A 27,346-nucleotide genomic window follows, 5' to 3' on the forward strand; every position below is an offset into this window, starting at 1 on the left:
CAGGGCACATGATGGGGCACATTATAGGGCACATCAGGGGGCACATTATAGGGCACATCAGGGGGCACATTATAGGGCAGATCATGGGATCTTACTAGCCAGTATGCAGAGTAGCGCAGGAAGCGTCTGTCTGTAGTAAGTTCTCTCTCATGTTACGCAGCGCTGCTCGCTCCCCGGCGGCTCCTCCTCTCTTCTCGTCTATCCCAGATGATGTCACAAGCCAATGGGGATAGACGATCTACCAGTCAGGCGCCAGCTGTCGGAGGTTGACGGGTAGATCGCCGAGCACCGCAGATGCGGCTGAAACCGGCCCACTCTGAGCCATCGGCCCACCGGGAATCTCCCAGTAGTCCCGATGGCCAGTCCATCCCTGCACATATACCTATACACCATCCTAAATCCAGTTGTGGCAGATGCCCAGGCCATTGTGACTATACACTTCCGGGTAGCGTTGATGTTTGTAAGTCCTTTCTTGCCTCCCACATTTTCCCATTGGCCAGGGTGGTTAGAAGGGCCGGGAGTTGGCTATAGTGGTGGGGACATGGAGGCCACTACAGACATGTGTAGACACCTGTAGGTGCCTGCAATGTAAACCTATTGGAGAATTTTAAGTAACAGATTATCTAACTTTTTTCCTGATGTTTGTCAAGAAATGCTTACCATTCATCACACTCATTCTGCATTTTTTCGCCTGGAGCATACAGAGTCCCTCTGTGTTTACAGTGACACTCACTAACCGCAATGCATCCTTTATCAGTGTAGTCATCCTGTACAGTGCCTGAAAACAAGGAAAACAAATAGAAATTTCTCCTAAGCCTTTGGCCCAACCAAATAATAATACCAATAATAATATTTAATACAAATTTCCCTTTCAAATCCCCTAATCCTCCCTACCCTGTTTCTCATCCCTCTCCCCTATATTGCATAGGATCTCCTTTTTTTTCTTCTGGTGGGTCAGCGGTCATTGTAATTGACTCGCTGGATGATGCAATTGATGGTGGATGTACATCACTGGACTTTTTTGAGATTTTTTTTAATTTTATTAATAGACTTGTCAAAATCTGTGTATGTGTGTGGGTACCTTTTTTTCATGAATGAGTAGGGATACAATGTTCCCTTACTGATTCACATAGGGCGGCTGTATCTGGGGGGCTCTTTAGAATTAAAAGGGACTTCCAGATTCTGTTAGGCCCTTGCCCACAGACCTCACCAGGGGCTTTTGTTTTTGTTATGTAAATGTCATTTTGCTGTAGTGGGTTGTATACATTGCACAGATGTGCCATTTCACAGGCAGGGTCAAGGCATCTCTCAGGCCAGTAATTGAATAGAATTTTGAATTTTTAATTTTTCACTGTAAGCATTACTAAAATTACTGCTCTCTCTAAACAGTTGAATTTTTTTTTTTTTTTTTTTTGCTTTGGTACATTTTTTCCTAGGCAGTAGCCAGCTTAGAAAATGGCTGATATTAACTTTTAACATTCAGCTCTTATTGACTTTAATGGGGTTCAGATTCAGCACCTGAACTTTGGTCATATTCGCTGAATCTGCCTCAAACTGAACCCAGATATGTGCAGTTCAGCACTAATTAGAACCGTTCACCTCTCATGTGTTTTTGTTATTGTCCCAGTTGGAGAAATTTCCCAACAAAAATCCTACAGAGACTCCACTGGTTTGGGGGCAAAATAAAATAAAATGCTTCACAGTTAATTTTTCTTAGTTTTTCTTTTTAGTAACAGGGGAAACCGGAAAGTTACATGTTAAAAAAACTATACTAAAAGCAAGATCTCTGTCCACTGAAACATGGATATCATGAGAGGTACGAAAGATATTTCCATATGAACCCACACATTGCATATTACATTGTTAAGAAGAACACAGTGTGACCGTGTAGTTGGTATATCAGCCCCATGGTACTCACCTTCAGGACAGAAGCAGCCATCCATATAGTGCTCCTCACACAAGCTGTGTATCTCTAGGTGAAAGCAGGAGTTCTTGCAGGGGGAGGCACTCTCATGATAAATCATATTGGCAGGACATCGTTTTGCTAGAAAAAGAATAAATACATTTTTACATTATCCAATCACTAATAAATATATATATATATATATATATATCTATATATAGATATATAGATATATTATATATATATATATAGATATATAGATATATTATATATAGATATATTATATATCTATATATCTATATATATATATATATATATATATATATATATGAATGAGAACTTCACATTTTGGGAGGTTTCCTTCCGGCCACACTCTTACTGACAGAAAAGAAAACTCCTAATCCCTAATCTAATGGTATTCAAAATGAAAATATAAGTTTTGGCTTGCATACACTTTCATTTTTTGATCAAACAGATGAAAATATGTGTGTGTGTTGCCAGCTTTATTTTGTTTGTGCCCAAATGTTCTGAAGTTCTAAGTAGATGTAAACAGGTTTAAACTGTGAATCCTGTGAAGGGGTGCTCCTCATACTTATGCCCTGTACACACGGTTGGACTTTCCGGCAGAATATGTGCAATCGGAGCTTGTTGTTGAAAATTCTGACTGTGTGTGGGCTCCATCAGACTTTTTACATCAGAATTTCCGACACACAAAGTTTGAGAGCAGGCTATAAAATTTTCCGACAACAAAATCTGTTCGCGTAAATTCCGACCGTGTGTGGACAATTCCGACGCACAAAGTGCCACACATGCTCAGAAGAAATTCTGAGACGGACCTGCTCAGTCCGGTAAAAATAGCATTCGTAATGGATATAGCACTTTCGTCATGCTGCAATGTTTTAAATTGTTTAATGCAGCGCACTCTCTTCTTCTTTATAAAGCTAGAAGAATGAAGTGGTTTTGCTGCTTATATTCACACAGAGTTCTCACAAACTTCTTTCTTTATTATTTCTCGTGATTTCATGAATATAATATTTGTATTTGTCAGATCTACCGAATTTTGTTTGGGTTTTATGTTTTTATATTTTTGATAATTTGTTGTTTGTTTTTTTTAATCAAGATCTCCTGTTTTTTGTTATTTTTTTTTTTTTTGGTGATCTCCATAATTATTTTTGTGGGTTTTGTGTGTCAAGTTACCACAACACCATTATTATATTGTATTTTAGAATCTCAAGGAGATTGGTTGGTGTTGGTGTCCCTTGTTAATTTGGCATTGTATTTTGGAAATGTACTTGCCTACTCCCAAACAAACTGTCCTTTTTGAAGTAAAACACATAGGCAAGTATTTGTGAAAAATAAATAGCCATTTATTCTGGGTCATAACAAAATAAGGAAGAAGGCAACGCTGGATAAACTGGTGAAATTTGCGAAGCCTTTGTACCCCAGGGTACACATCAATAATTTTACAGTCAAAATTGGTGGCCTGAGGGGTCCTTATAATAGTGAGCACAATCCGGTCCAGGACTACAAGAGATCAGGAACAGCAGGAGATGACATGTATGTCCCCAGGCTGTGGTACTACCACAGCCTGCATCTTTTGCTAGACCAGACTAAACCCAGGGCCATCACTCTCTGGTCTTCCTTACACGCTTCCTTCCAGGCTGTGTCTCTGGTGTTGGAGGTGTGGCAGCAGGTGGAGAAGGAGGAGGACCTTGAGGAGGAGGACCATGGTTGAACTCACAAACGTGGCTTTGGCTTGTGAGTTGGCCCCTCAACCCCTTATTTAGGGCTTGTAAGATGAGATACTCACATATTAGGCGTTGGCACTCCTCCATTTCCAGCATTTTGCAGGCTGTAATATAGGCAAAGTCCTCTTGAAGACTCTGGAGGGTTCTGAGGGCCGCAGTAGCCATCCAAAATAGGCCAATTGCTGCCTCCTTCACGTTACTCCTTTTCCTGACACTTTTTTGTGGAAGGCAGAGGGGAGGGACCTGGGTATCAGGCAGGCTACTGGGCCGGCCACCTCCTGGCTGCCACTTACCCCTGCTATCTCCTGGCTGAGACTTTCCTGTGTATGAAAAAGGGACATCGTTTTAGTTTTTGGTTCATCAATAACACACAATTTTCATCTCATGACTGTTGCAAATTGAATGTTAATAAATAGAAAAGACTATCATTCTGAGCTCAGCATTTTTCATTCTTGTCACAATCATTTGTGGCCACTACTGTCTATTGATATGTAAAACACTTTGTGAAATCAGAAATTAGTTATCAAAACTAACATAGATTTAACATCATTAATTTGACAAACAGAAATATTTAGAAGAATGCTATACCTGGCTCAAGCTGGGCTCCTCCACATGTTGCTGCCTGGAAGGCCCGGGTTGGGCTTCTGAAGCCTCAGCTGGTGGGGGAGGAAGTGTGGAAGGAAGAGTCGAGAGTGCTGGCCTGGGTTCAGTCTGGCCTGCCAGAAAATGCAGTCTGTCATAGGGAATCCTGGACCTTCTTGTGTCCCTAAGATAAGTGCTCCTCATGCCACCAATTGGGGCCTTCAAATAGGGGATATCTGCCGTGGGGATCACCGGCTTCATAAATTCCAGCAATTGATCCAGCACTGCCTTCCTCTTTGTTTTATTGTTATAATAGGGGTGGTTTACTTGCCACAGACAGGGCAGCTCCCTGAACAAATCAATGAATATTGGCATAAATTCATGATCATTGACTAGATCCATTTTCTCTGCAAGACACAACACAAGACAAACCCTAATGTCAGGCTAAACTCTTCTAATCTTGTCCCAACATAGGCCTCAATCTATAAGCAGTATAGGCCCAAGTTAAAATGGTACCTTTGTTATCACGATCTTCGCTTCCGATACTACTTCCTCCGCTCACAGATCGTACGTACGACGCATGCGTGTTACGCTTTATATACACTGCGCATGCGTGAAACTCCGCCCCCCCTGATGTTCTTTCTAGTCTATTCCCTGTCCCTTCTCTTTCGGTGCAGTGGGGGAGAGCACATGGAGAGACAATAGGTGCGTGATAATTCCAACAACGAAGAGGAGGGGGAAAGCCCGGAGCCAAAAACGTCTGGATCCTGCAGGCGATTTAAGGCATCATATATGGCCTTTGTTGAGATGGTGGAGATGGTGGACATATTGAAAAGGGTCGACTATGATGGGAAGTATGGACCTTACAGCAACCCAAATGTGAGAAAGGCCAAGATCATGGCTAAAGTTGTAAAGAGTCTGCACAGGCATTTTGGGGTACGACGATCCAAGGATCAACTGAGGAAACGGTGGTCGGACCTCAAATTAAGGGAGCACAATCAGTATAGAAGGATCAGAGAGTGCTGCAAAAAAGTAAGTAGTTGTCCTGTGTTCCTATTCTTTATTTTTATTACATCTGTGCTGCTCCATATGCTTTTCTTTACTGTTGCACAGTTTAAAATGGCAACTTTCATGTTCATGGGCACATTAATCGTTCGTAGGAAACATTGTTCGTTCAGCCACTAAAATACGATGATTTGGCCAGATGCAGTTCAATAACCTTTTTCTGGCCTACTTCGATTAAAAAAAGTTTGTTGTCTAGATAGGTTTGTAACTAGAATGAAATGCAAACTAGATTCTGTGTAAGGAGAGGACACTCAGCAGCTGTTTACACATCTGGACGCTGGAGCACTAGTGTGGGACAAAAGAACACCCTTTTTATTAGTAGGGGGCCCACACAGGTACTCCAATGTATACTATAGGGGTGTCTCCATCTGTGAAGCTTGCACAAAACAGGTAAGTATTCAAGCTTTACAAAGGACAAAAAAATTTCTTCAGCTTGGAACTGCCAAAACAGACAATTGTACCCCACTTCCAAGCAATGTTTCATATTCCTATTTCTGCCATCAAATATCTGTGTGCTAAGTATACCTATTTTTGTTCACATAGGGGAGAAAAGACCCGGAGGACACCACTCATCAGAGGACACCAAGGACCCCCCATCTCAGGAAGAAGGGGAAATCCCCCAAACCCAACCAGAGGAGGAGGAGGGAGACGTTGTAGAAATTGTCATAACAGGTGAGTTTCTGCGACCACAGCCTCAGGTAAGAGATGTATGCCTGCATATTTATAATACATGGTGTGTTTTTGTTTGTTTTTTTTGTAGGTGTTGAAGATGTTGTGGAAGAGGAATGTCATTTCACCAGTGAAAGTGCCCAGATCCTCATCGGGGAGATAATGGGGTGTAATAGAGATTTAGAAAACCTAAAGGAAAACATCAATGATGTTCAAAACAAAATGAAGAACATCATTGATGTTTTAGGGAGAATCTAAAACACCCAGAAATCCCTCAATTGCTTCAGCTTATTTATTTTTTTGACAAATTTTCTTACTTATTTTCAAAGCCAAATTTTGAAGATGCACACAGTGTGTCAACATGTGCTATCTGCCATCACGGGTGATCAATGTACGCGTTTTGTGGGTGCAACCCCTTCCTCGATAATAAAGTAGCTGAGAGGAAGGGGTTGCACCCACAAAACACGTCCATTGATCCCCCATGATGGCAGCTAGCACATGTTGACATTAGGCAATTTGTATGCATCTTCAAAATTTGGCTTTTACAGGGGGGACATCACCCCATCTGCTGAACGCAATATCAAACACAGTTTGTACATACTCATGTCTGATATTGCCTTCACTTTATAAAAGTTGAACTTTGTAAGTTCCAGAGTTGTGTATTGTTTTATGGGTTTAAACATACCTGTTTTACCTATTAAAGGGCATTTATCATTAACCACTTCCTGACCACCGCACGCCAATGTACGTCCCTTTTTTGGGGGCGGATATCATTGTTATGGCAGCAGCTAGCTGCCATAACCCCGGTATCCCCGTTTTCAAGCGGCGGTCGGCTACAAGATAAAAGTGGTCTCTGCAGCGGATTCGCTGCAAGATCACTTTTATCGGTGGCGGGAGAGGGGGCCCCCCTCCTGCCGCGATCCGGTGCCCTCCGCCGCTTATCGGAGCCGTTGGTAATGGCGGAGGCGATCGCGTCTATCCTCTAGCTGTGCATGGAGACGAGTGAGGGGAAGATGGCGCCCACTTGTCTCCATGACACTGCAGGGCGGAAGCGACGTCAAAACGTCACTTCCACCCATACGTCTTAAAGGCATATTTTTTAAATGACTTTTTTTTTTTTTAATTGCATTTTAGTGTAAATATGAGATCTGAGGTCTTTTTGACCCCAGATCTCATATTTAAGAGGACCTGTCATGCTTTTTTCTATTACAAGGGATGTTTACATTCCTTGTAATAGGAATAAAAGTGACACAATTTTCTAAAAAAATAAATAAAATCATATGAAATAAATAAGAAAAAAAAAAAATTTTAAACGCCCCGTCCCGACAAGCTCGCGCAGAAGCCAACACATACGTGAGTAGCGCCCGCATATGAAAACGGTGGTCAAACCACACATGTGAGGTATCGCCGCGATCATTAGAGCAAGAGCAATAATTCTAGCCCTAGACCTCCTCTGTAACACAAAACATGCAACCTGTAGAATTTTTTAAACGTCGCCTATGGAGATTTTTGAGGGTAAAAGTTTGACGCCATTCCACGAGCGGGTGCAATTTTGAAGCGTAGCATGTTGGATATCAATTTACTCGGCGTAACATTAACTTTCACAATATAAAAAAAAATTGGGCTAACTTTACTGTTGTCTTTTTTTTTTATTCAAAAAAGTTAATTTTTTCCAAAAAAAAGCACGCTTGTAAGACCGCTGTACAAATACGGTGTGAAAAAAAGTATTGCAATGACCGCCATTTTATTCTCTAGGGTGTTAGAAAAAAACAATATATAATGTTTGGTGGTTCTAAATAATTTTCTAGCAAAAAAAAAAAAACAGCTTTAAACATGTAAACACCTAAATTCCAAAACGAGGCTGGTCCTTAAGTGGTTAATGTGACCTAAAAAAATGTTATACAACAAACATGTTGGTTTGTTCAAAAACCCTTTTATAAACGCACATGTGATTGTGCTTTGATTAAAAAGTATGATAATCAACAATGTATGGCTTCTTCTTTCAACGCATTTTTTGGAGTAAATTTAGTGTTTTCAGTGGCAATGGGGGTTATTTACTAAAGGCAAATCCACTTTGCACTACAAGTGCAGTTTCAGTGCAGTCTCAAGTGCACTTGTAGTGCAAAGTGTATTTTCCTTTAATAAATAATACCCACAGTGCTTTCTAATCTTACACAATCACGCCATTTGACTCCCCAAATTTCGGTCATGGTGCTGAAAATGATTAATATTTTTGTCAGTAATGCATTACATACATTAACAACAAAAACAAGGTGTGTGTGTAGCAGACCCACAACATAATAATAATAGTTAGCCAAAGAAGAGATTGTCACCTTATGTGTCAAAGAAATTTCGTTTGCACTGTTGAAGAAAAAGGCCAAAAAAAAAAAATTCATAAAAGATAACCGAGGAGACAGCTAAAAGAAAGCCAAGCAGTAAATCAAAGCAAATATTTGTTCAGTTTCAAATATATTTTTAGTTAAAAAATGTCTCAGACATTGTCTGGCATATCGATGGCCCCCTACCCGCAAAGTATTCCAGGTATCTTAAACGGACCTCTAAGGCACTCGGGGGGGGGCAAGCCAGGATGGCCAGTTTCCAGCGCCGTCAGGGTTGGTTCATTCTGAATTTCGCCCTCAGGCCCAACTGAGGCAGCATAGTTCAAAGAATTTCTCCTTAAAAAGTTGTGGAGAACACAGCAAGACAGGATGATGTGATTGAGTTTATATTCCGCCATGTGTATTGGTGTAAGAAATAGGCGGAACTGGCTGGCCATTATTCCAAATGTGTTCTCCATCACTCTTCTGGCTCTGGCCAGATGGTAATTAAAAACCCTCTGGTCTGAGATGAGGGTCCTCATAGGGAATGGCCGCATAAGATGGTCCCCCAGCACAAACGTTTCATCTGCAACAAAGATGAATGGGAGTTTTTCCGCATTGTTTTATGGAGGTGGCAAGCCCAAGCTGCCATTCTGGAGATGCCTGTAGAACTCGGTCTGGGCGATGACTCCACCATCCAACAGCCGGACATTCTTCCCCACGTCCACATACAGGAACTCGTAAGTAGCTGACACCACCGCCAACATCACAATACTATTGATCCCCTTGTAATTATAATAGTATGACCCCAAGTTGGGGGGTGGGACGATGTGGACGTGTTTCCCATCAATTGCCCCACGCAGTTGGGAAAGTCCCACTGCTGGGCAAAGTGGGAGGCCACAGTCTGCCATTCTTGTGGTGTGGAAGGAAACTGGAGTCAAACCAGAAAAATAAAATTAGTCATTTTGCACATAAACATTGAAAGCAGATTAGACACAAACATTCTTGGCCAACATCAGTATAACATTTATTTTAGGGAGTATTTAAAGACAAAAATATAAGGTCCTCCTATCAGATTCCTCAACCCCTCTGATGGCCCATTGTAGGGGGGGAGATGTTTTGGACAGGTAACCCTCTCCACTTCATTGAGAGATGAATGCCTAAAAAATGTGTATTACTTTGGCCAGCCCCTCCTTACTTACACTATTGTCAGGCCACTGGATAGGTAAGAAGTGCCTTAATACAAAAATGTGAATACACACTGTACAAATTGGAGCACATTTTTAACATTCTGCAATTACCTATCAAGATAAGAATAGGATACAAAAACTTTAAACAGTACCATTTGAAAGTATTCAGGCAGGCCCTTGCACTACATGCTTTGGGGAATTCATACAGAAATCTGACCACAAAAGAGGTAGGTATAGTGTGTATGGGTTTGGCAAAGTCAGCAGATAGAGGATTGGTATCGGTTGACTTAGCGGTTGGGGGGAGGGAGGGTTCCAAATGAGTTTGGGTCCCAAAAAAATAATGCCTCTGGCACTCTGCCAGAAGTTAAGGACACAGATAACATTTGTACACATTTTAGGGGGTGTTTAGGGTAAAGAACTCCAATGGAGCTAACAAAATACATTTTTAAGTGACTAGGTGAGGTGGATATAGGCCCAGGAGAGCATGCTGGGGAGGTAAGTGAAGGCAAATATGCATGAAGGACAGAAAAAAACATTTAAAAATTCCAGCATGCATGAGGACAAAGGGGACATTCACAGCATATTACGATCATGGTAATTAGGGAATGATGAAAGAAATACAATACATTATCAAACATTAAATACAATAAAATGTTATGTTAAAGGATAAATCTTACCTTAATATAATCCTTCTGCAGGACCTGAATGATGGCAGAACAGGTCTCTGGGATAATGATCCCCAGAGCCTGGGGAGAGATGCCTGTCAAGAACTCGAGGTCCTGCAGGCTTCTCCTCGTCGCCAAGTACCGCAACCTGGTGACAAGCCTCTGCTCCGGAGTGATGGCTTGCCGCATGCAGGTATCCTGCCTGCTGATATAAGGGGTCAGCAAAGCCAACAAATGGTGAAAAATGGGGTCCGTCGTCCTGAGAAACGTCATGAGTACATACACGCAACATGGCTTCAAAACGGCTGGTCAGAACGAAGTAACAGAACGCACTGAAGAACAGCAAGGCCTGTGAAGAGCGACCTGAAAATCAGTAACTAACGGACAATAACACGCTGAATAAACCAATGGGAACTCACTGCACGCACTGAAAACCAGATACAAACCCACAAGTACAAACTGAACAGCAGAAAAACGATCTGAAAACCATGAGTCTGAAAAAGCGTGAATCGTCTCTCACCAAACTTTTACTAACACGAGATTAGCAAAAGGAGCCCAAAGGGTGGCGCGCTTGGTATTGAACTACCCTTTTATAGTCTCATCATACGTGGTGTACGTCACTGCGTTCCTGATGTTCGGAAAGTCCGACAACTTTGTGCGACCATGTGTATGCAAGACAAGTTTGAGCCAACATCCGTCGGAAAAAATCCAATAGATTTTGTTGTCGGAATGTCCAATCAATGTCCGATCATGTGTACAGGTCATAAGTGAGAGAGGGTGAGATAAAACTAAGTAAAACTGGGCCTAATTTAATAAAGTATAAAGTCAAGTGAAATTAAGTGACCCTGGGCCTAATTTACTAAAGTCTAAAGTGAAGTACAGTGAACTTGGGCCTAATTTAGCAGTGTAAAGTGAGGTGAAGCGAAGTGAACTTGGGCCTAATTTAGCAAAGTGTAAAGTGAGGTGAAGTGAATCTGGGCCTAATTTACTATAGTGTAAAATGAGGTGAAGTGAAGTGAACCCGGGCCTAATTTACTATAGTGAAAAGTGAGGTGAAGTGAAGTGAACCTGGGCCTAATTGACTAAAGTGTGAAGTGAAGTGAACCCGGGCCTAATTTACCAAAGTATAAAGTGAGGTGAAGTTAACCTGGGCCTAATTTACTAAAGTGTGACATGAAGTGAACCTGGGCCTATTTTCCAAAGTGTAAAGTGAGGTGAAGCAAAGTGAACCCGGGCCTAATTTACTAAAGTGTAACGTGAAGTCATATGAACCGCGGCCTAATTTACTAAAGTGTGAAGTGAGGTGAAGCAAAGTGAACCCAGGCCTAATTTACTATAATGCAAAATGAGGTGAAGTGAAATGTACTGGGGCCTAAATTTCTGAAGTGTAAAGTGAGCTGAAGCAAAGTGAATTTAAGCCTAAATTACCAAAGTGTAAAGTTAGGTGAACTAAACTGAACATGGGCCTACTATGGTGAATTGAACCTAGTGTGTACTTCACTTCAAACAACTAAACCTACAAAATCTTAATTTTTTAGATTCTCCTATACAGGATTGTATATATAAAGTGAACACAACTTTATTATATTGCATTTTACATGTTTCAGTATGTCAGGGCCTAATTCAGTTCACTTCACCTCAGTTTAACTCACTTCAAAATTTAGTAAACCAATCCTAGTGAAGGTCAGATAGAACTTTTGCTGCCAGAGCAGTACCCATTTTTAACCCAAAGTATGTTGTCATTTCACTTGGCTTAGTATGTTGTGTAAAATAGGCTCATATAAGAGGACTGTATTTTTGCTTATAATGATTGAATATGTGTGGCCAATAGCTATTCAAGGATAATCTACCTATAATCTACCTATTTGTCTTTATCTCCTATAAACAGGGACCTACAGTGCCTAACAGAAAATCTGTCCCTGTCCCCACTGAGTTAGAGTGGTGGAAAAGTCGACCCCCACCTCCTTCCTCCTGTCTATCCTGTGTAGTGCCCTGCTCCTGATGGGCAGGCGCTATCTATGTAAATTTAAGTTGTCTGAAGCTGTAGTTTAGTTCAGACTGATTATGGTAAATTTCCTGGTTTCTGTACCAGTTCAGCTGGGTTGTGTCAATTTCCACTTGGCCATGGGTGTCGCTGTGTAAGTGTTGGAAATGCAACAGGCTGGATGCATTGGGTACTCCTTTTACTCAGAAATAACCCGGTGGGAGTGGTTCACTCGCCGTGCATTCTGGGTAAGGATACTTAAGGTACAGGCGCCAATTGGGCGGGGGTTGTTGTTCCCGACCTGGAGGCCCTCCTGGCCCAGGGTGTGCCGTGGCAGCTCTGCTGTCTCAGGGCCGGATGGCCCGAGGCTTTGTTACTACAGCAGTAGGCCCAGGAGATCTGGGACCTGCTAATCCAGAGCTTGGTCCTGTGCTGTCTTGCCTGCGGGGAGAAGCCGATCGATTGGAGGAGACCAGGGGAGAACTTCTCTAGAGATGACCGAGCTAAGTATGCTGGTATTTCAGAAGGAGCCTGGAAACCCAATCGGGGGATGCAACCTGGATCATATAACTCACAGTATCGCTGGGTTGGCTGAAAGAATCTGGTACTGTGCAGCTAAACCTTAAATCTAATCAAAGTTCGGTTACATCATCCTGTGGCAGAGGATTGTGTATGACCACAACGATTCTCTGTTTTTTCATCACGTCTGTGGCAGAGACTGTGTTCAAGCATTGTACCCGGCTGCTAGGTCAGTGAGAGAGGCCTATCCGGTGATTGCTATATCCAGTTGGGGAGACCGTTAGTCCTCTGGATAAGTAGAAATACCCTGACTCGCAATCTAAGGTATCTGAATCTCCCTTAATCCTCCATCCCTATTCTTTTGGATTCAAAGAATAAAAGAATTGCAACGAAAGAATCTAAGTGGTGCAGACATCATTTGATACTCTTTTTTCCTCCCCACCATTGCGACCCCTGTGACAGACACGAGGTAACGGTAAGCCCAATCTAAACCAGCAGCTCCTTTGGGGGTAAGTGCTACATGTGGGGGCTCGAGTTTGGGATTTACCCTTACCTCTAGCAACCTACGGAAACTGTTGACCGAAAAAAAAAGAGGTTATGGACTGTGCCATTTTTTTCCAAAAAGGGAGTTAATTGCAGGTCACTACCCGGCCACGTGAGCTGTGGGCGGAGCCAAGAAAGCCCGGGAGCTACGTGACTAAAGAAAGCCAGTGGGAGGAGTTCATCTGCCTGCTTGCTGTGTGAGACACCGCGTGTGTGTGTCTAAAGATTCAGAAAGAAAGATTTGACTCTACAAGCATGTTCCAAATGCCAGGAATGCAGTTGGTCATGGGGCCCAGGATGTTCCCTGTGGGTACCACTACGAATGTCAGACTGCATGGAACTTTGCTGACGGACACTGGTATTCGCCTGAAACCGCAATCTGTACACGACAAGAGATGTTGAGGCTCTTGGTATGTTATGCAACAGGTGCGAGGGACTGGTCGTAAACCCCCATCCATTCACCAGATGTCTACACTGCGGGGAGTACCTGTTCACTGTGGAACAACCCATCAAGCCGCCTTGTGCCTACTGGATGGACTGGGCTACAGGCATTGCCACTGAGGAGACCGCTATGTTCGCTCCTATAGTGAGGCCTACGCTTGTCTCAGCGGCTACAACGAGTACTCTGGAGGGAGATGACCCTGTTGCTACTACCTTTACTTCTGCAAACCCTATTGTATCTGCTCAAAAGAAGGTGGGATACGTAAAAGCCTCCCGCAGCTGCGGATGAGGCCTACCTCTAAGACTACCCGAACCGGATCCAGAGAAAGAAATCGCTCCTGAGGTATCCACGACAGGAACGGGTGAGAGATCTGGGGACAATGTACATAGAGGGACTTGTGTAAATATGTGCCCGCGGAGGAGTTATGGGAGTTAGATTCCCTGTCAGATGTTTCCCGGGATGATGACCTGTTTGAAACCTTATCTCAGGAGATGTTATGGGCGAATAGCGGTAATGTCGCCTCAGCTTTTGCTTTTTCCGATTGGGTAGCTATAGACTCGGGAAAGACATCACCCAGTGTGGAAACTCCTGTTATTACTAATGAAGTTTTGGCCAGGGGTACCAGTTCCTTTGGGTCAAAAAACTGTCTACAAGTGCTATGGTGTGCAAGTCACCAGCCTCATTTGTACCCTCTGGGTTGGGAAGCAACAGGGCTTTGCCAAAGTTAACCCGATCTCAGAGACTGCTCAACAAAAGGGTGGCTACAGAGTATGGACTAGAATTCTCTTATGTTCACAAAGAGATCATGTAGGAGATTGAATGCAACTGGGAGAAATGGTACAGTGACGCTGTTTGGGACATTTAAGGGTACCAAAACCTTTTCGTAAGGCAGGTTATTCTTCCACTATGGATGACCGTTTCAACGGATGCCTTTTACATTGGAGCATTGGAGAAGACACATTCATGCTGATAAAGTGATCATCTGTCGTCCTGGCAAAGACAATGTGGTGTACTTTATCACTACCGTGGATATGCAAGGGAAGGCCCTGACCTTGCCGGATCCTCGCTTTTACTGGTGATCAGTTATAGTGACTCTTTTGTTTGATGTCGTTTTGAAAAAAAAAAACCTTTTATGCTACAAGGACTGTGGGGTATATAGCTAGGAAGTGTTAGCTAATGGAGAACTTCGAGTCAAGATCTTCTACCTACTCCAGTACTTGCATCAAGGACTTGTGTCACAATGCCTTCTGCCACTAGGTGGTAGAAGTTTGCACAACAAAGGTTTAACTATTACATTTAATTGTTACATACATAAAAAAAAAAAAAAGGGGGGAAAGAAAGTTTCATCTTTCAGGAGATGAAGCTTTGCTTCCTACATTGTATAATGATGCGTGTATGTTGGTTCTTCTATGTGTTTTGTTTCAGGTTCAACTAGATTTTCTGTCAAGCTGCTGGAGAGTGGGTGGCTTAGAGAGTTAGATGTTGGGAACGATGTTGCTGTAGTTCTTTTATGTGTTCTAATGTTAAGTCTACATTTTGTTGTTACTTTACCCCCTCCCTTTCCTATCCAAGTTTTTGGGATTCAGGTATGAACTCTCAGGACTGAGAGTTTATTTTTTTTTAGATGATGGGGACATCGTCTATTGCGGTGGGGGGAGTATGTAGCGCCCTGCTCCTGATGGGCAGGTGCTATCTATGTAAATTTAAGTTGTCTGAAGCTGTAGGTTAGTTTAGACTGATTATGGTAAATTTCCTGGTTTCTGTACCAGTTCAGCTGGGTTGTGTCAATTTCCACTTGGCCGTGGGTGTCGCTGTGGCCACCGGTAAGTATTGGAAATGCAACAGGCTGGATGCATTGGGTACCCCTTTTACTCAGAAATAACCCGGTGGGAGTGTTTCACTCGCCTGCATTCTGGGTAAGGGTACTTAAGGTACAGGCGCCAATTGGTCGGGGTTCGTTGTTACCGTCCTGGAAGCCCTCCTGGCCCAGGGTGTGCCGTGGCAGCTCTGCTGTCTCGGGGCCGGCTGGCCCGAGGCTTTGTTACTACAGAAGTAGGCCCAGGAGTTCTGGGGCCTGCTGATCCAGAGCTTAGTCCTGTGTTGTCTTGCCTGCGGGGAGAAGCCGATCGATTGGAGGAGACCAGGGGAGGACTTCTCTAGAGGTGACCGAGCCAAGTATACTGGTATCTCAGGAGGAGCCTGGAAACCCAATCGGGGGATGCAACCTGGATCATCTAACTCACAGTATCGCCGGGTCGGCTGAAAGAATCTGGTACTGTGCAGCTAAACCTTAAATCTTATCAAAGTTCGGTTACACCATCCTGTGGCAGAGGATTGTGTATGACTGCAACGATTCTCTGTTTTTTCATCAAGTCTGTGGCAGAGACTGTGTTCAAGCATTGTACCCAGCTGCTAGGTCAGTGAGAGAGGCCTATCCGGTGATTGCTATATCCAGTTGGGGAGACCGTTAGTCCTCTGGATAAGTAGAAATACCATGACTCGCAATCTAAGGTACCTGAATCTCCCTTAATCCTCCATCCCTATTCTTTTGGATTCAAAGAATAAAAGAATTGCAACGAAAGAAACGAAATCTTTGGTGCAGACATCATTTAATACTCTTTTTTCCTCCCCACCATTGCGACCCCTGTGACGGACATGAGGTAACGGTAAGCCCAATCTAAAAAAGCAGCTCCTTCGGGGGTAAGTGCTACACCTGCATACCATGTATCGAAAAATATGTGTTCTTACCTATTTTCAATCCAGTCCAGTCATAACTCAGAAGCTTTGGCTCCCTTGTGTAAGGGAATGTTCGACAATAGCTGTGAATTCCAGGAGCCATGATGTTACCCAAAAGCTCCCATGGCCCAGCCACCATCTTCACTCCCTCGTCTCCCCTACAGCTGTCACTAACTGACATAGGGAGCCGGAGCTGCTGTATTATATGACCAGACCAGACTGGATTAAAAATGGGTAACGGGGGGCGTGGCTTGCCTTGTGAGAAGATGGCTGCTTAACCCACTAGCTCCGACAGACCGAGGCCAACTTTTCGATTTCTCTGGGGTCTTCAGCTACATCCTCTCTCACAATTATGGGAACATCTTCCCGCACATCCTCGGCATCTAGATCTCGCTCTCCGAGAGACATTCACGGACCTGTCAGCCAGAGTATCCCGGAGATCTTCCGGACACAGAGATCCAACATGGCGGCATCTTCCTCAGCTGCAACTCCCGCTCAGTCACTCGCAGGGATCACCCTCACCCCCACCGAACTACCCCCCGCTATTCCTGCTGGCACCCAGCCACCGACACAACAGCCGAGCCTGAATGACCTCCACACAGTAGCGGCCGATATTAAAAACACGCTATTTGCGGCCATCACGGATCTACGCCACGAAATACAGGCCATAACGGGCAGAGTGCTTGAAGTAGAACACACTGCAGCACAACAACACACCGCTATCCGAAAAGTGAACCATACAGTGGACACACATACCTTGCAGCTTAGGGATCTACAAAGACATGTGGAGGACCTTGACAACCGAGGAAGACGTCATAACCTGAGAGTCAGAGGCCTCCCCGAATCCGTTGCGCCTGATCGTGTACGAGCAACGGTGACAGAGCTGTTCAACCAACTCCTCGATCAGCCCCGCCAGAAGCCCATTGCTATGGAGCGTATTCACAGAGCGCTGAGACCACGCGGCAGAGACTCTGACCCTCCGAGAGACATCATATGCCACATAGATGACTTCCAGATTAAAGAAGACATCCTCCGGAAAGCCCGCACCAAGACTCCACTAATGTATGAGAGACACACTATTCATGTCTATCAAGACCTTTCGGCAATCACGCTCAGGCACCGCAAGGATCTTCGTCCCCTGCTAGATGTGCTGCGAGCAAAAGAAATACCATACCGATGGAAATTCCCATTCGGTCTTTCGGCCTCCCATCAAGGACGCACGGCCCTCCTACGAGTCCCTGAGGAATTGGAAGACTTCTGCCTGATATCCCGCTAGTAGAGGTTCCGAACTGGTACGCGGACTTCCACATCCCTGCTCCGCACCGCCATCAAGCCAGAGAAGAAGCGATGGAGACGCAAGACACCCGGTTCCGGAGACGACGCTCGCCATCTACACCGAGATCAAATCCAGCGTTAATGTTCCAGCAACAACTTCCGAACACCATGACGACTCCGTTACCTCGTAGAGCACGCAGGGACCGCTAAGCTATCCTACTGTCATATATGCCTAGGACTAGCAGATAAGTGTCTTTGCCTCCTGTTCTCTACTACTAACATTTTTTATCTGCATGCCTTTTTCCACCCTGTATACTTCAAAATCACCCCTGCTTATCAGTATATCTATTCGATACCTTTATTGTAAATCCTTATAGCACAGTATAGCCTCTCATTATATGCTAGGCGGGGATACCTGCTCCAGGTTAGCGGACCGACTTACTGTGCGGCTGCCGCATCTCTCCCCTGTACTGGCACTGCTATCTACAGCCAGATCGAGATCGCTGCCTCTACACCATGTGTGCCTTTTATTTCCACATCCATAATAGGATGTAGATCCTTCATAAACATATAGGGTCCCGTGTTCACATCCCTATTGGCAATGCGGTACATGTCTACACGACTTTTACGTGTCCCCATTAAAGCTGAATGACCTAAACCCCAGTATACGGTTTATCTTTCCACCGGGACCTCATACTGGGACACAAACGCATCTCCGCTGTACCATCCTCAACGATATCCGACTGTTTCACACGAGACATGCTCGATAAACCCTATATAGTCAAGCACATGACCCTCACTCACTATAACCCTTATACAAGGGAGGGGGAATAACAATAACAAAAAAAAAAAAAAAAAACTTACTAAAAATAAAATAAATAATTCTTGATGACCGCCTAACATGACAACGTTCTATATACCCAGCGCCTTTCTGACCCGGCGCCAATTTAGAACGCAATCGGTCGGTCGTGCATAAGTTGCCAATAAGTTTGCCCCCTGGTTCCACCTCCAAAGTAACCCCCTCCCTTAGGCTGAGGCACCTACATGACTACTACACAGGCACTGCAACACCTTACTGGCTAAGTGATATTGTTATACTATCACTGACTTCAAGCCCTCCTGGGTACTTCTCAATATGTGTTCCCGGTTGGATTTACATTTATGATTGCTCGTTACTTTAGAGATGTTACTAATTTACCTTTTAACGTTACTGTTCACATATTGATATGTTGATAGTCTCTACTCACAATACTACTCTATGGTATTGACACGATGCAGTATTAAAATTCAGAAATATGACAACGGACTACCCCACGCTTGACACCCACATCTGAATTCCACTGCACCCGTGCATCTACAGATCAAGACCCAATACACATCCTACTACCAATAATACGATCCAAGCCATATTTCTCCATTCGACCCAAACAGCACTGTTCTCCCCACATGCACCAGTACATACGCAATGGCTTCCCACCTGTCGGTTCATCTTCTCACTTAGTCTCCTCTTCGAACATCAAGCCACTCCCCGCACAGTGGTACTCCTGACGACAACTATAAAATTATAGTAACCTTTGTTGTACCCCACTGATCTTTTTCGGCTACTCCGCGTTTGCGGACGATACCCTACTTGGACACGTGAGACGATTCTCACCTGTCGCCGAACCCTACCCAGACCGTTTCCATACCCGCTCACCTACACCCCTTGATCCTCCACCCCGACCCACAACAATAACTGACTCTAATCCTCTAATTCCTAAGCTAACCTGCCAGAACATCTACCTATTGCTCTCCACTTCCTCACCTCTAACACAACACTAGAGACCAGCTTAAACTCAGTCCGAAGGACTCTGGTTACAGCGATAACAATGACCCCTACAAAGACCACTACTGACAAGCTCCCTATCAAGATCATCTCGCTAAACGCGAGAGGACTTAATATTCCAGAGCGACGATCCCAACTACTCCTTACTATGCAACGCAGCAAAGCGGATATAATATTCCTACAGGAAACGCACTTCCGCACTGATGCGATACCAAAACTACAAAACCAATACTACCCTACTACATTTCATGCCACTTCCCTAACATCCAAATCGAAGGGTGTCTCAATACTTTTGTCGAAGCATTGCCCCTTCCAACTCACGGACACACTGACTGACGTGGAAGGCCGATACCTCTTCATTAAGGGGGTGCTTTTCGGCAAAAAAATCACGTTCGCAAACGTATATGCTCCTAACTCCCACCAAGTGAAATTCTTCCGTGATATCACCAATGCTCTCCTTACATTTCAAGAAGGCATTCTAATCCTGGGTGGAGACCTTAACGTCCCCTTAAACCCAATCCAAGACACCTCTACAGGTACATCCTCCCTCCCCTATGCTGCTCTGAAAGCCATCAAATCACAACTCCAATTGTTGCTCTTACATGATTCTTGGCGTTTCCTAAACCCCAACGGCAGAGACTACACTTTCTTCTCAGCTCCCCAAAATAAATATTCTAGGATCGATTACATGTTCATAACACAAAATGACCTAACTATCCTGCAGCACGCATCCATAGATCCAATGTTTCTCTCTGACCACCATCCTATTTCCATGACCATTGCATTCCCAGAAATACACCCTCGCCCACAACACTGGAAATTGGACCCTTCCTTGCTCACGGACCCAGCAATGCTGGCGGAGGTCGAACTACACATCAAACAGTACTTTGCAGAGAACAAACCCACTGACACCTCCCCTCTTATAACCTGGGAAGCCCGCAAATGCGTAATAAGGGGCATCCTAATAGCAGCCGCATCCAGACGTCGTAAAGAAAAAAAACAACACCTCCTAGGCCTCTTAAACAGAATAAAGACACTGGAAAACGCTCATAAACGATCACAAGTACTGGCCACGTTACAACCCCTTTTACAAGCTAGAAACGAACTTTTAGAACTATTGGGTAAACAAATTAAACGTAAATACATTCTCTCCCAACGCGTATTCTACGAATATAGCAATAAAGCTGGACGGCTACTAGCGAGAGCCTTACAGGCCAAAAAAACGACCACTACGGTGCATTCCCTGACAGATTCCAAAGGCCGTAAGTTAACCACTTCCCCAGACATGGCCGAACACTTTGTCACTTACTACTCGCAATTATACAATTTGCCACCTGCGTGCTCACCCACAGAAGTAGATTCGAGACAACAAGCTATCAGGGATTTCTTGCAGCAATACAGCCCCGCTCCAATCTCAACGTCCTTAGTGCAGCAACTAAACGACCCCTTGACGACTGAGGAAGCTGCCGTAGCACTGAAACAAATGAAATCAGGCAAAAGCCCAGGTCCCGACGGATTGACTATGGGCTACTACAAATCATTTGCTACTTTCCTTACCCCCTTTTTTCTCACAGTGTTTAATTCCCTCGCATCACCTATCGAACCCCCTCGAGATCTACTCGCGGCTTACATAACAGTGATCCCAAAACCAGGAAAAGACCCCTCCGCAGTCACAAATTATAGACCTATTTCACTGCTGAACGTTGACCTCAAGTGGTATGCCAAAATGCTTGCTAATCGACTGCTCCCTCTGCTCCCTCAATGGATAGAATTGGACCAAGTCGGTTTCATACCAGGCAGAAAAGGCGAGAGATAACACGCTTAAGGCTATTAATGTGCACCACTGGCTAACAACTCAGCAGCAACAGGGTTTTTTACTGTCCCTTGACGCAGAAAAGGCATTCGATAGAGTGGCCTGGGACTACATGTCAGAAGCCCTTCGATTCCTGGGCCTCCCCCCACGTATGCTGCAATACATACTTGCCCTTTATGCTAATCCCACTGCTAAGGTGAGAGTAAATGGCCACCTATCGAATGCCTTTACAATCTCTAATGGGACGCGCCAAGGGTGTCCACTCTCCCCAATAATCTTTGTTCTTACTCTAGAACCGATGCTCAGACGTCTCAGAACAAACCCTGACATAAAAGGGATAGATATTGGAAATCACACCTACAAAATAGCCGCGTACGCGGATGACATCCTCCTCTTTCTTACTGAACCTCTCACCACAATCCCAAACTTACTTAAAGACTTCCACACTTTCAATTATTTAACGAACCTCAAAATTAACTTTACAAAATCTGACCCCCTTAACATAACACTGCCCCATGACCTATGTACACAATGCCAAAATAACTTTCCATTTAAATGGAACAACCGTTCCATTACATATTTGGGTATCCAACTACCTTCTTCACTATCTGATCTATATTCCACTAACTATCTCCCTCTTATACACAACATTGTGAACGATATGAAAAAATGGTCCACAGGGCTCTTTTCCTGGTTTGGCAGAGCCACCATAATAAAAATGAACATCTTACCCAGACTCCTGTACTTGCTGCAAACAATCCCAATTAGGCTCCCACCTGCTTTCTTTACAACATATCGCAGAACCTGTTCAAACTTTATCTGGGGCAGACTACACCCTAGAATAAGCTATGCTAGACTCACCATCCCAAAACTCAAAGGAGGCATCGGCCTCCCTGACATTCACAAGTACCAACAAGCCTGCCATTTAACAAGAATTATTGATTGGAACATACACCACAACACCAAAGCGTGGGTCCACTTAGAACACTCTCTATCACCTATCCCGCTCGCCCAAATACCCTGGATTGCACCAAAACACATTCCCCCAGCATGTAAGAACCACCCGCTCATCAATCCTACATTGACCTCCTTTCATATGGCCTGCACTAGGTCGAAAATCTCCTCCGCCTTAGGACCAATGACACCAATTAGACAAAACCCGGATTTCACCCCAGGTACCTCTACCTCCTTCTTATCGGACATCTGGCCTCACACAACCGTCCGCGCGGAACATTTCTTTGCACATGACCACATGGTCTCCCACACTGACATGGCGGCCACAACGACCTCTGGCACATTCCCCTTTTGGACATATATCCAAATTAAACATTTCTTTGATAAACCTAAACCCAAACCTAAATGGTCAAGACAACTCACCCCCTTTGAAGCTCTATGTCAAAGTTCAACACCTCTCAAACATTTGATCTCCTACACATACATGCTTCTCTTCTCAGAACAACGACCCAAACTTAACTGGGCCAGTCATAAATGGGAAAAAGAACTCTCCCTCGATCTGTCAGATCAGGAATGGGAAAAAATATACAAATGCATGCACAAAGGAACAGTAAACGTACACACACAAGAAAATGCTTTTAAAGTATTCTCGAGATGGTACAAAACCCCCCTGAGGCTACACCACATTTACCCTTCCATCCCCCCACTTTGCTGGAGATGCGAGACTGACATTGGCTCCCTTTTACACATATGGTGGGCGTGCCCTAAACTGCAACCTTTTTGGAAAGAAGTGCACAGACTAATCAAACACGTAACAACCTACCCAGTAGAATACTCGCCTGCACAATTTTTGCTACATCACGCCAACTCAGCGACTAAAAACTATGTATGATCCTTGGCAATGCATATGATCAATGCTGCTAAGATGTGCATCCCAGCAAACTGGCGTTCCTCAAAACCGCCGACTATAGCGGAATGGTTCAAAAGAGTACAAAAAAATCGCAGAAATGGAGGAATTGATACATCAGGCTCACGATACACCATCTAAATTCTGCACAATATGGTCGTGCTGGTTACACTTCACCACTACTGCCGAATTTCAACAGTATAACACATGAATGCTTAATACTTACACTGGTAGAGATAAGAAATGCTTGAGGAAACATTTTGTTAACGTCCCTTCTCCTAACCACCAAACCAAACGTATTTTTCCTCCAGACATAACCCCAGTTTTAAAATTTCCCCTAGACAACAACCGGACAAACATACGCGAAACTCTCAGACATACATGATCCCCCCCCACATTCTGTCGTACCATAATGTCCAGACGATATGCTCACGTCCTGGACTCTCACGAACCCACTATGACTTCAGTTACAATAAATAATTTATTATGCTTCTCTCAACTGACGGATGTCCGATAATACTTCAACTTGTGTATCCACTAGATTTATTATTGTTATTGTTATTATCATTGACACACGCGAGTCCCTTAGCTACGATATATGAGTAAACTACTCAATTCTGACTGTATTTGTTATATCTTATACACCATTGCATGGCGGCTGCGCCCGCAAACTTGCATACTTTGGCTTTGTTATGCTCTAAATATTTTTCAATAAAAACTTTTGCAACAAAAAAAAAAAAAAAATGGGTAACAACACAGATCTTTTCCATACAACGTATGCAGGATAGGCAGGAGGAGGGGGAAGGAATGTATTTAAGAATAGCTACCCTTTTTTTGCCACTTTAGGCTGAACAGCTCTAAAGAGTTATGAGCAAGTCTGCATGATTCTAGGGAACTGCGCAGACACATGGTTGTTGCAGGTAGTCCGTTTTTATTTATTATCTGGTCTTCCACTTAAATAAAGAAGTTAACTTGTATATTTGGTTTCTGGAACAGCACTACATTTTATTATAATATCCTGTGCCCATCCGCACACTGCCATGGCATTGAGTACGCTCCTTGTAGTTACAAAAAAGAGTTCAGGTTAGGTTCCTACCCCTGGGAGAACCACCTCTAACATGTTTCACCCAGCAGGGGCTAAATCATTGAGGCCAACTGGGCAAAACATGTTACATAGTTACATAGTAGGTGAGGTTGAAAAAAAGACACAAGTCCATCAAGTCCAACCTACGTGTATAATTATATGTCAGTATTACATTGTATATCCCTGTATGTTGTGGTCGTTCAGGTGCTTATCTAATAGTTTTTTAAACTATCGATGGTCCACGCTGAGACCACCACCTGTGGAAGGGAATTCCACAGCCTTGCCACTCTTACAGTAAAGAACCCTCTACGTAGTTTATGGTTAAACCTCTTTTTTTCAAATCTTAATGAGTGTCCATGTGTCTTGTTAAACTCCATGAAAAAGTTTTATCCCTATTGTGGGGTCACCAGTACGGTATTTATCAATTTAAATCATATCCCCTTCTCAAGCGTCTGTTCTCCAGAGAGAATAAGTTCAGTGCTCGCAACCTTTCCTCATAACTAATATCCTCCAGACCCTTTATTAGCTTTGTTGCCCTTCTTTGTACTCGCTCCATTTCCAGTACATCCTTCCTGAGGACTAGTGCCCAGAACTAGAAAGCAAACTGTAGGTGCAGCTGGACCTTCTAGAGCGGGAGAATTATTGTTTTATCTCTGGAGTTGATCCCCTTTTTAATGCATGCCAATATTCTGTTTGCTTTGTTAGCAGCAGCTTGGCATTGCATGCCATTGCTGAGTCTATCATCTACTAGGACCCCCAGGTCCTTTTCCATCCTAGATTCCCCCAGAGGTCCCCCCCTGGTGTATAGATTGCATTCAGATTTTTGCCACCCAAATGCATTATTTTAAATTTTTCTACATTAAACCTCATTTGCCATGTAGTTGCCCACCCCATTAATTTGTTCACATCTTTTTGCAAGGTTTCCACATCCTGAGAAGTTATTGCCCTGCTTAGCTTAGTATCGTCCGCAAATACAGAGATTGAACTGTTTACCCCATCCTCCAGGTCGTTTATGAACAAAATAATCAGGATTGGTCCCAACACAGAACCCTGGGGGATCCCACTACCCACTCTTGACCATTGCAAGTACTCCCCATTAGGGATGGGCTAAACACCCCCCGGTTCAGTTCACATCCAGAACATGCGAACAGGCAAAAAATTTGTTTGAACGCACGAACACCATTAAAGTCCATGGGACTCGAACATGAAAAATCAAAAGTGTTAATTTTAAAGGCTAATATGCAAGTTATTGTCATAAAAAGTGTTTGGGGACCTGGGTCCTGCCCCAGGGGACATGTATCAATGCAACAAAAAGTTTTAAAAACGGCTGTTTTTCGAGAGCAGTGATTTTAATAATGCTTAAAGTGAAACAATAAAAGTGAAATATTCCTTTAAATTTCGTACCCGGGGGGTGTCTATAGTATGCCTGTAAAGTAGCGCATGTTACCGTGTTTATAACAGTCCGAGAGCAAAATTACATTTCTAAAGGAAAAAAAGTCATTTAAAAGTGCTAGCGCTAGTGCCGGCTATTAATGAATTGTCGGTCCCGTCAATACACATAAAAGTCATTGAAAGTCATTGAAAAATAAAAGATAAAAATGTGTGGGGGTCCCTCAAAATTCCATTACCAGGCCCTTCAGGTCTGGTATGGATATTAAGGGGAACTCCGTGCCAAAATTGAAAAAAAAAATGGCGTGGGTTCCCCCCAAAAATCAATACCATGGATTTTAAGGGGAACTCCACGCCAAAATGTAAAAAAAATGACGTGGAATTCCCCCAAAAATCCACACCAGACCCTTATCCAAGCACGCAACCTGGCAGGCCACAGGAAAAAAGGGGGGGTGAGCGAGCGCCCCCCCCTCCTGAACCGTACCAGGCCACATGCCCTCAACATTAGGAGGGTGCTGAGCCTATCATCTACTAGGATCCCCAGGTCCTTTTCCATCCTAAATTCCCCCAGAGGTCCCACGCCTGTATAGATGTGTATAGATTGCATGCATATGTTTGCTGCCCAAATGCATTATTTTACATTTTTCTACATTAAACCTAATTTGCCATGTAGTTGTCCACCCCATTAATTCGTTCAGATATTTTGGCAAGGTTTCCACATCCTGAGGAGAAGTTATTGCCCTGCTTAGCTCAGTATCGTCCGCAAATACAGAGATTGAACTGTTTATCCCATTCTCCAGGTCGTTTATGAACAAAATAAATAGGATTGGTCCCAGCACAGAACCCTGGGGGACCCCACTACTCACCCCTGACCATTGCAAGTACTCCCCATTAGGAATGGGCCGAACACCCCCCGGTTCGGTTTGCATCCAGAACATGCGAACAGGCAAAAAATTTGTTCGAACACACGAACACCATTAAAGTCTATGGGTCTCGAACGTGAAAAATTAAAAGTGCAAATTTTAAAGGCTAATAGGCAAGTTATTGTCATAAAAAGTGTTTGGGGACCTGGGTCCTGCCCCAGGGGACATGTATCAATGCAAAAAAAAGTTTTAAAAATGGCCATTTCTCGGGAGCAGTGATTTTAATAATGCTTAAAGTGAAACAATAAAAATGAAATATTCCTTTAAATTTCGTACCTGAGGGGTGTCTATAGTATGCCTGTAAAGTAATGCATGTTTCCCGTGTTTATAACAGTCCGAGAGAAAAATGACATTTCTAAAGGAAAAAAAGTCATTTAAAAGTGCTAACGCTAGTGCCTGCTATTAATGAATTGTCGGTCCCTTCAATACACATAAAAGTCATTGAAAGTCATTGAAAAAATAAAAATGCGTGGGGGTCCCCCAAAATTCCATTACCAGGCCCTTCAGGTCTAGATATTAAGGGGAACTCCGCGCTAAAATTTTTTTAAAAAATGGCGTGGGGTTCCCCCAAAAATCCACACCAGACCCTTATCTGAGCACGCAACCTGGCAGGCCGCAGGAAAAGAGGGGGGATGAGAGAGCGCCCCCCCTGAACCGTACCAGGCCACATACCCTCAACATTTGGAGGGTGCTTTGGGGTAGCCTCCCCAAAGCACCTTGTCCCGTGTTGATGGGGAGAAGGGCCTCATCCCCACAACCCTTGCCCGGTGGTTGTGGGGGTCTGTGGGCGGGGGGCTTATCGGAATCTGGAA

At 43.8% G+C, this 27,346-nt stretch overlaps 1 protein-coding gene across 1 annotated transcript in view; it reads right to left on the minus strand.

Moving 5' to 3' along the window:
* LOC141111717 (uncharacterized) overlaps positions 1-27,346 on the minus strand; it is a 491,097-nt gene that overhangs the window by 431,163 nt on the left and 32,588 nt on the right. The window contains 2 exon segments of the mRNA XM_073603861.1: positions 661-778; positions 1,919-2,044. Of these exon segments, the coding sequence (XP_073459962.1) occupies positions 661-778; positions 1,919-2,044 (244 nt within the window).

Source organism: Aquarana catesbeiana, linkage group LG11 (genome assembly GCF_042186555.1).
Source record: "Aquarana catesbeiana isolate 2022-GZ linkage group LG11, ASM4218655v1, whole genome shotgun sequence".
In the NCBI taxonomy this organism is placed as follows: Eukaryota; Metazoa; Chordata; class Amphibia; order Anura; family Ranidae; genus Aquarana; species Aquarana catesbeiana.